Source organism: Aythya marila (assembly GCF_965140915.1).
Source record: "Aythya marila genome assembly, chromosome: 1".
NCBI classification, from domain to species: domain Eukaryota; kingdom Metazoa; phylum Chordata; class Aves; order Anseriformes; family Anatidae; genus Aythya; species Aythya marila.
In genome coordinates this window covers 83,132,589-83,143,141 of record NC_139042.1, presented here as the reverse complement: position 1 = coordinate 83,143,141, position 10,553 = coordinate 83,132,589, and the positions used below count along the sequence as shown (strand labels likewise).

Here is a 10,553-nt window from a genome sequence, read left to right as displayed (position 1 = left end):
GACTACAGCAAGAAGGAGATCTGTGGTAGCTGGATTGCCTCCCCTGGCCCTCTCAGTTGTTGCTGATGTAAAGGAGCTCTGACATTGGCTGAGCTCAGTGTCTGAAAAATCACTTTGTTTTAAATTTCTCTATTTTCCCATGGTTTTTTATTTTATTTATTTTTTTTTTCAAAGCCTGAAGTTACTTATTCAAACTCACCCTAACAGTTTCTGGTAGTCCCTCTTCAAATATTCATGAGACTTTTGCAACTAAATCATGGAAGAAACTTGTTGGCTCAGCATAGCCGGGGAGTGAGGGTTTTAGTTCAGAAACATTCTCTAAAATTACTGCATATTTAATTATTATTATTTTTTTTTTTACTGTATGTTCACTCTTTGTCTGCTGACAGGCTTGTTTGATTGTCGGTGCTCTGCTGAATGAATTTTAAACTAGGTATGTACGTGAGATACGGCTTCATGGGCTTGGGCTCGAGGATAGCTTTTGCTAAGGCTGGAAGAAATTGGAGCCCTGGAAATTTTGTCTTTTTTCCTTTTCAAAAGACAAGTTCAAAATGGCAGTCTGCATCTGCACTTCACGTACTCCAAGAGAGGCCAGTGAATACTGGGAAGTGTTGGCCCTAGGAAAGGCTGGGGAGGCAGAGCTGTGTGAGGTGCAATTTGCCACCATTTCAGATCTCAGATGAAAGCACGGGCAGAGCAGATCACTGTGTCTTCTGCAAGAGAGCATTGCAGATGGCCCTGCCCAGGGTATTTGAGTTAATTTGAGGTGGTTGTGATGCCAATCAGTATTTTTCAAAGTAGTGTCTCTAAATCAGATTCTTAGATTCAACTCTCTGCACTGAAATTGGAAAGGGGCATGTTTTGAGCAGTGCTGAAGATGCTCAGTGCAACCTCAGTGGGTTTTGCTGGTGGTTTTTCCTTTCAGAAGATAACATTGCTTTTATTTGTTGCCTAAAAAATATTTAGGATTTCAATTTTGGTCCTGCTTGCACTTATTTGAAGCTCTTGATCCTACAGCTGGGCATGAAACTCTTCCAGGTATGCTAACAAGATGTTGGAAACCCTTAAACCAAGCAGTAGGCAAGAATGGGTTGTGCACATAGAAGACGGGTGGGTACCTACTGCCTCGGCACTTCATTACCATGAATGATTCCTTAGCCCATTCCTTACACGTGTTTAGAGGACTGAGGCCTTTAAACTGGGCACAGCTACACTGCTGTGCACCTAAATGTGCTATTTTCAAAGAAGCGTGCAGATCAGGATCTGGTTTTTTTCTCAGTAAACGTCTTGGTGCTGTTTTCTTTTCCTGGCTCAGGGTTCATACAGCTTTCCATGTCTGCTTTTGTTTGACGCTGTTGCTGCTGCTATCTGCTGTCGTGATACAACCTGTGGTTTTGTTCCTCTAAGCTGCTCCTCACCTGGCTCAGCAAGGCACCGTAGGCTGGAAAACATTTAAAATGCAGGCGATAAGTTATCTCTGTTTGTGTCGTTTGCTGGCTTGGTGTAACAAAGGTTCTTTCTGCCAGTACTCGGTGGGAACGAGTAGCCTTGCCAGAGAGGCAGGCGAAGTTTTACAGGTGTTGCTGGAGAGGAGGGCACAACTGCTACAGTGCAGGCACGTATATTGGGCTTGTTTTGTGCCTTGGGATTACGAACAGCCACGAGGCTGGTCCTGCATTAGTCGTGCTGCTGTTGCTTGGAGTTATTCGAGCACGTTGACATCTTTGGTGCTTCAGGGTTGCTGAAGGCTGTACTCAAAAGGCCGTAAGGTCCCTCTGCCCTGGGCGTGTGCTTAGGCAAGTACTCTCGGAGCTGAAGCAGCCGCCTCTGCCTCTCTCCGTGCAGTGAGGAATCCGGGCAGGTGGTCAACGCTGCTACTTCCCCTGGATCTAACGTACCATAACCTAGTGATTCTTTTCTAGCTTTAGTTTCTAGGCTGTGACCAAGCAGACAAGATTTTTGCCGAAATCAAGCAATCTATCCATAGCAGTCTCAGCTTAGATTTGTAAGTTTTGCTAAGAAAAATAACTTTTGGGAAAACCAAGTACCTAACCAAAACTTACGGGGAGAACACGTACCTCATAGGAATAACTAATGAAGTATCTGTGCTTCAAGCAGGTTAGACTTGTACTTGAGCAACTAGAGTTATATATTAATCACTCATGAAAGTTAACAAAATTAAGGAAATTTTATTGGCAAAAATCAAGTTGAATGTGACCTATGTAATTCAAGAGAACTGAACTTCAGTTTAGTTTATCAAAATACTTCAGTTTTCCGGCTGGATCTGGAATTATCTGTGCAAGAAACAAAAAGGGAAGTGTTAGCCTAAAAACAAACCCATGCAAATGCAACAAATCGTGAAACCAGAACAGCACAATATTTCAAAAGATGATGCCAAGACCAACCCACAAGCAACACATGGAAGAGTAATTTATCATTTGACCTGATATTAGATTACTGTTCATCTTTAAAGACACCTAACAGCAGTAGCAGAAATATTTAATTAACTGGGGGAAGAAGAGAGTGCAGCCTCCCAAAGGAAGAGTTTTGGCAGATGAGAGCAAATACCTCTATGTCGCTTGCCCCCAGAACAAGGTATTTTAATAAACTAGTATCTCTAATCAAGTGCCTTAGAATTTACTTACAGTTCTTCCCTTGGCCACCACACTCTCATGGCTTCCTCTGGTTTGATCTAATTAAATCAAACACATTTACAAGGCATGGCTACATCTTTGAGAAAGTGATTCTGAACTACGCTGCTGTTTAAGTTATCTGCATCTTTTGCAAAGAGGAGAAAGAGAACTGCCTATGTATTATTTGGTAATCTGTGGTTATGGAGGGCAGAACTTTTCAGTGCCAGATTGTGTCTTTCTATGAGGTCAGCAAGCCCTCTTTCACCTTATGTTCTTAATATCCAGCTTTGTCCACTAAGACAATCTTCTGCTGGCTTTAAAGAGGTGACTCCAATCTTCCTGGAAAATTTTCATATCCAGTAAAGAAACGTTCCTGGTTTTATTATCAATTAAAATGCTCACTACTCTCCTTAGTTGGAGGCTGCTAGGACCTGCTTTTTGTTGAGACAGCCCTGAAACAACAATGCTCAGTCATCACCAGACAATTCAGAAGAAAGCCACATTCTCAAATGAATGACTATGATCTCATCTCAACTAGGCAGCTCAGACCTCTAGTAAAAGCTTCGTTATTCTGCTGAGGCTTGACCCAAGCGCAGAGAAGACAAATGAGTTCAACGGGTGTTTATCTGAACCTCAGCTCTTCTGCTTGTGTTCACTCATAGGCGAGTACTGAGAGAGGCAGAAGAGCTCCTGCACAGCAAAGCAGTGCTCTCTGCTGGAGCTGTGATAGTAGCACACTGTCTCTGTCAGACACGAAAGCAGCCTGTGAGCTTGCATCATTTTTCCTGGGGAGTGCCTAGGATCCACAGTGACTCCACAGAACCAACAATTTGTATGGTCAAATAACTGGAAGCAGGAGCTTCCGACTTCCACTCAAGCTTTAACCATAACGTTGTGAGTCAACTTACTTCGTCTTACTGAATGTTGCAAAGAGTTTGGACTTGATTTTAGTGGAAACGATAATTGTGTGTTTTCCAAGAATACATGCATTTAAGTATCAAAAGTGACTTACTGTTTCACTGCCAGGTTTCCAACCAGCAGGGCAAACTGGAAGAAAAAAAAAAAAGATAGTTTATAAGAATAACACGCTTAAATTTTGCGCTCAGTAAAGTTATAGACACTTCCCCTTCTGAACTTGAAGTAAAACAGCACCAAGTGTCAGATTTAAGTATCTGCCACTAATAGATACACAGTTTTTGTTATACAAGGGATGGCGTCAGTACCAGTCCATGACTGATACCCCCTAGCACTTCTCTTAACTGAAAGCTGCCCATTTCTGGGTGGATGGCTGTACCTTGGTTTAATTCTTAGGCTGTTTTAGACAAAGCACTGGGAAAATAGCATCTAAAAACACCCATGCTGTCTGGACATGAAAGTTTCATGATAAAGTTCAGGTGACTACACAGAGACCTATCCACCTTTCTCAGTTCGGAGTTCCCAGAAGAAACTGAGCGATTTTATTTGAAGCCCTGTTAAGGAGCAAAGGGACTACAGCATGCAGTTCACACGCAATGTGACTAAATGCTCTGTGACCATCCGTGCAGTTGCAGTTTATTCAGAAGTCTCCTTGTGAGGCTTTAGCCCAATGGGTTCTGTAGTATTACACTGCTTTAAGGTGTGCTATCAGACAAAAAACATACAACAAATACAATTCAGGAACTGTGAAGAACTTTTTCTCCCGTTTTGTGCAAAGAATCCAGAAAAACCTCTAGGGAGGCTCTCAGCATTCATGCAGAAGCTACAAAGTTTTCATGAACAGGTGGAAAAAATGATATCCTGGACAACACACTGCACAGATCAAGATTCTCTAAGACAGCTTTGTATCTAAATAAGAGACTCAATTTCCTTACTCAAGTACACACATCCTAAGTATCAGCATTTAGCTGTTAAAATTCTCTACAGTCAAGCGTAACAATGATTTGTACCTTCAGATAAAGGTACTTCTAAATACCAAGTGAAACTGAGTTAAAATGGAGGTTAAGCTGCTGAATCTGTGTATTAATAGTTAAACAAATGTTCTAACTGATGTATTTGTTTAAATGTATTATTTCAAAAAATCTGAGAAGCTTATCCTATGCCTGAACTGTAGTGGGGGAATACAGCCAGCTGTACTTGAGACAGAGTAATGACAAGGCAGTGAAAGCTTCTTTGTCAGGGGAAAATGATCACGTAGTGCTTGTAAAGAACACAGGAATGGCAGTCTAACAACACTGGCAGTCTAGCAACACCGTGTTTCTTGATGTGAAGCACCCTCAGTTATTTGTCACAGACCATCAACAAATGATACAGGACAAGGACTGCCTGCATCTCAGTTCTTTGAGGATGTCAGAACATACTGAAATATTTGGCCTGGTTCTTCAGGGCATGGTGTTTTAAGAGCTTTCTGCTTTTGACATGTAGCACACAATGCCTCTGTTCAGGCTGGGGAATGCTTTATGCTCTGAGTTCACATAGATGTGAAGCAAAATGAAAATTACTACACTAGAAACAGCCTATGAGGGAACAAGGACCACACAATCTCATCGCAGGACAACCAAACCACTTCATTCAGTTCGTAAAGCTAGTCTCTAATGCTCCTGAGTAACCTTCCAAAAGCTACAAAGACAGCTTTCAGGGTAAGTAAAAGTATCTTCAACTTGAAAGAATTTAAAAGAGCACCTTCTCCATGTTTGTCTGTGTACTGGAATGCCTGTACCAAACGGAGAGTTTCATCCACTGATCTCCCAACGGGCAGGTCGTTCATGGTGATCTGTCGAAGGATTCTCTTATCATCAATTATGAAAAGGCCTCTGTTGAAAAAACAAATATTTTTTTTTTGTAGGAAACATAACTAATTACATTGTTTTATCAAACACTTTATGTCTGCTGGATGGGAAGAATTTGATCCCTGCAAGTCCTATACAATACCCACCTCCTTAGAATACTACTGACCCACTGTTCTCTACCTGGGCTATTAGAGGAGCTGAGGGCAAATTAAAAACAAACAGGTACTTTCATGCAGAATGTAAAACTAAACTTTGGCAGGCTCTGCCAGGGGATGTTGCAGATGCTATGGTGTCAGGCAGTTCCCAAAAGGAATTGATCAAGTTTACAAAAGATACAATTTTTAGAGCTGTTAGTTACCAGCAGTCTTGGCTCCTCTTGGCTTGACTTGGGAAGTCCCTGAATAACAGCAATTCTGGAGAATTCTCGCTGCATGCTTGCCTTGCCCTTGCATCTGCTGATATGCCCCCTGTTTTGATTCATTACAGCTTTTTTTTTTTTTTTTGTGTGTTCTTGAGTACTTATTTTGTTTCTGGGCAAGAATTCTCAAGTCAAAACCGCTCTTGCTTTGTGACAGTACCACATTCTGGTGCTGCATAGCTCGTCAACAAAGAAGTATGCCTGCATCTGTGGGGGGTTACTATGACCCCAATCAGACTGCTGAGTCCTCCTATTTTTCAAGAATTAAAGGAAGACTTCATATGAAAGTTCCTTAACACAAATTACTTTCTTTGTATGAGGATATAGATAACCGGCATGATGTTTTATTGTGACATTTAGACTGTGTAAATGGGAAGGTAAGCTCTTTTGTATGTATATGCTGCAAGTTAGTGGTAGGCTTGCCAATATACCATAAAGAGGAGCTTGAAGTGCTCACAGTGCAAGATCACGGGATGTGCTATTGCACACACCCACAAAAAATACTTTGATATTAATATATATCGCTCAATGGAGAGCATTAAAGAGAAATTCCAAAAGCATCTTTAGATATGAAACAGTAAGTGCTACCCCAAAGCAACACGAACTGTAACCAAGTGAAATACCTAAGGGTATGCCCTTGGTCTTCCAGATATACACCATAATCCTTTGAAATTTGGTGCGTCAAATCCGAAAGAAGGGGAATCTTCATAGGTCCAAGTCCTCCTTGTTTTCTTGGAGTATTAATCCTTTGAAAGAAATGAGATACAGATGTATTCTTCATAAAGATTTATATTCTCTACACTAAATTAAGTAAAAAACAGAACAGTACAGACAGAAGGATTTTGTGCAAGTAACAATTCTCTTTTTTGCTCTGCACACAAGGAAGATGAACGCTATCTATGGTTCAGTAGATCTTCTGCAGTATTTGGCCTTATCTACTAATAAAGACCTCTTTCTACTCAACCGTATTTGCTTTATACCAGTATAGTCCAACATACTAATGGATTGGGAGAATGCAACTCACTTTTACAGAGACTGGAATCCTTATCTCTTTTTTTGTATTTGACGTATTTTGGAGTGGAACATGACATATTTCGAGCAATGCATATTAAACAGGCTTCAAAGATAGAGGTACTTCTCACACACTAGAGTTAACAGAGGACACAGTTCCTCAGCTCAGATGAACCCATGAATAATTTTTAGTAAAAGACAAGCGTAAGATACATACCATGCTAAGTGAGTGAACTTTGAGTCCACAGAACATGCTACTACTTCGGTATTTATTGCTCTGAATTCTTCAATTCTGTCACTGAAGGCGATTATCTCAGTAGGACATACAAATGTACTAGATAATTTAAAAGAAAATACAGTCAAAATTTCATGATCATCTAGTAGGTTCTCAGCTTAACTAATAAGTTGCTTTTTCAAAGCAGTTAATTTTTTTTTAAGTAAAAAAAAAAAAAAAGAGCAGTGTATTTATCAGAAATATTTCAGCCTTTACTTATCTTTTTAATGCTTCTTCAATTATTTACCAAAATGCTGCCTGACAAGTTTTCCAGTCTGATTCTAGCTTTGATACAGTGTATTACTGAATATTAGAAACCTACAGTCAGTCAGTTTGCAATCTGGATAATAAGTGTTCTTATAGTTACTTTCATTTAGACTTCATGAATATTAAGGGACTGAATTTAAGCACAACATGCCAAGTTTTTCAGAGGAATATATTGGTAACTTCTTGTTACAGCATACATCTGCAGATATCGTCTATTTTGATTTGAAATTTTTCCACTATAGAAGAAATAAAGTGGTAAAAAATCACAATTTCTAGGGCTTTGAAACTAAGGGCCAGGAGGCAAGTTACTCCTCTATATAAAAGCAAGCTAGTTATGCATCTTTGTCACTATACTGCTTCCTTTTTTCATTTTGTGGGAAAGAACGGGATTGTTTCGCAGAAAGTAGAAATGTTTTCACTCAGCCAGTGGACTTACTGCATTCCAAATAAAGGGGAGTAATGTTAAATGTTCTTAGGATGTTATGGGATGAACTTAAAGGGAAAACACTATCTCTTAACATCCTAGATGTAATCCGGAAAATCCCGATGGGATGCTCTCCTTTGTTTGCAGCAGCGACTTACAGCACAGTATGAAACATAGAGGTTGCTTACTGGGTACTACAGACTGCAGGTTTTTTTATATGGAGACACAAAGCAGTGGACACACTAGTATGACAAATATCGTGTTGTAATTCTACCAATGCACAATGAAAATACAAATGCAAATAATGCATTTTCTTCTATCACTCCCTTTTTCTTTTCCAAATCCTTTCCAAACAGAAAAGACCCCCCCCAAAAAAAAAGATAAAAAGGGATGAATTATCGGTCTACTGTAGGTGCACTTGATTTGTCCACTCAGGTCATACTTACAAGTCAAGAGGATAGAAGAAGAACACAAGATATTTTCCTTCATAATCGGTTAATTTCAGCTCTTTAAACTCTCCATTAATGACTGCTGTTCCTTCCCAGTACGGTGCTGGCTTGGAGACTGGAATACAAAGAACATTCAAATTACAGTCAGAGTACAAAGCACATGTTCAAACAAAGCTGCTTATTAGCCAGCTCATGCACAAGGACGACTGTTCTTTCCTTTGCTTGAATAACAACCTACTACACACAATTACAGAAACAAACTTACTTTAGAAAGTTCAAAGCTGACAGAGGTTACAGAATGATGAAGACCTGTACATTTAAGTATGCAGGGAAAGCAATTAATTGTACTTACTTGTGCTATATATGAGCCTTCTGAATCACTCACACAATTGCATAACCAAGGCCACACAAACATTATCTCTGCATATTTAACAAACCACATGTTCACTAGCAGCTCATGACAGAACATCTGTCAGACTGAAGGAGAAACTCTTTTAGATTTCAGGAAACTACATTATTTTTGTCTGAATAACTGCTATGAAACAGAAGCGTAAGATGGTCTAAATTCATATTGTTACTCTTTAGAGCAATACTCTTTAGCCATGAAAAACTACTTGCAATTCAAGTCCACATGAAAATACACGCTACAACATGTTTAGAAGCAAATGCCTGAAAATGCAGTATATGTTAAATTACAACTCCTAAGCAAATTGTGTCTTGAAGATGGCTGTATTAAAAGAAATCAAATTAAAACCGATGAAAGGTATTTACTATTCTTACTGAAAGGGATTAACCTTGAATTTTAAAATATTAGAAATTATTCTGATAGGTACTATTTTCAATGTGAATTCTGAGACAAATGTAGGGTACGCTGGAGATATAAGGTCCAACTCAACTGATCTGAGTATACTTGTGATGTCAAGGACCTTGACATGCAGCCCCAGGAAACTATTTTGCTGTTGAGAAAAATATACGGAATCTTAATTATTATCTAGATGATAACTACATTGTTAGTTGTTTTTTCTCAGGCAACCCACAGCTGCAAAATATAGTTAGAGGGTATATACAATAAAGATCGCAAAAAAAACACCAACCCAAAACATCAGACACAGCCATGCCTGTAAGTGGTAACAGTCTTTGTAGGTTTCACTTTGTATAACCTACAAGGGATACAGTAATGCAAGTACAGAAAATCAGTAGCCATGACTGATACTTTCAGTTTACTTTGAATTTTTTTTTTTTAAAGAAACGTTCTTCCTCTTGACTCTTCTGTAGAATTCTTTCTATCATATACCAAGCTGAGGACTTCACTCCAATGCGTTTTTATTGAGTCTTTGTAGGTAAGGGACAATTTTCAAGTGAAAGCTGGTATTGATATCTGAGTTATTTAGAGCTTTTCAGAAGTGTTTCAAGTATGTCGTTCTTTAAAAAAAAAAAACAGCCACCCCAATCATATCACGTTGTAGGATATGACTGAAGGTCAGCTAACCTTCAGATATGGAAGAAGGCAGCAGGGAAACTAAACTTGCTGTATTTTGAGATTTTTTTTTAAATTAAATACTTTTTTTTTCTTTAAAAATAGTTGTCGGGGATACTGTAATAACTTGTATTACACAGGGAGGAAAAAAAAAAACAAACAATGTTGGTTACACGGATCTTGACTGCTTTTTCTCATTGCATCTCTCAGCAAACATTTAAAATGGAAGTTATGTCCCGGCTTGGTGCAGGGAAAGGCCTTAAAACCTTACAGCTGTTGGGCATCTCTCCCCTCCCTGCTCCACACAACTGGGCTCTCCAAGGGCAGAGGTGTCCCTGCACACTATTACCCTGCACCTCCAGCAAAGCTGCTTGCACCTGCACCTGCCGCAGAGCAATTAACCCGTGTAGGCACAGAAGCGATGAACCAACCCCAGCGATGGCTGTGAGCTGTCCTGCTGTCTAATTAGCAGCAATTTTGCTGCTGTGGGGAGGTGTAACCCGCCTGCCCTCTGCCTGTGTGCCCTCACGGCGCTGCCATGTGCAGGCGGTGCAGCACAGCGTCTCCCTGAGGCACGGCGTGCCTGAGGTGACCTTTCGCTACTTCGCCTCGCTTCATAACACCCCTCCCTTAACCCGCCGACCCTTCTGTGAAGGCAGGCCTCGGGGACGACCCGTTAAACGCCACATCAGCCCTCCCCGTGCCGCGACAGAGCCGCGGGGCGGGACACAAAATGCTCCCGGCGGGACCCCGGGCTCGGGGCGCCCCGCCCCGGGCGCTCCGCCTGACGTGGCGGCCCCGCCGCCCCCCACAGCCGCTATCGGCTCCGTGCACC

The 10,553-nt window shown here is 40.6% G+C and overlaps 1 protein-coding gene across 1 annotated transcript in view; it reads right to left on the bottom strand.

Moving 5' to 3' along the window:
* Positions 1–2,169: 2,169 nt before the first annotated feature.
* Positions 2,170–10,553, bottom strand: part of PRDX4 (peroxiredoxin 4) — a gene marked incomplete at its 5' end in the record, with an annotated part of 28,655 nt that continues 20,271 nt past the window's right edge. The window contains 6 exons of the mRNA XM_082784745.1: positions 2,170–2,294; positions 3,646–3,680; positions 5,292–5,422; positions 6,440–6,562; positions 7,045–7,161; positions 8,239–8,356. Coding sequence (XP_082640871.1) covers positions 2,244–2,294; positions 3,646–3,680; positions 5,292–5,422; positions 6,440–6,562; positions 7,045–7,161; positions 8,239–8,356 — 575 coding nt within the window. The 3' untranslated portion in view covers positions 2,170–2,243. The remainder of the gene's footprint in view (positions 2,295–3,645; positions 3,681–5,291; positions 5,423–6,439; positions 6,563–7,044; positions 7,162–8,238; positions 8,357–10,553) is intronic.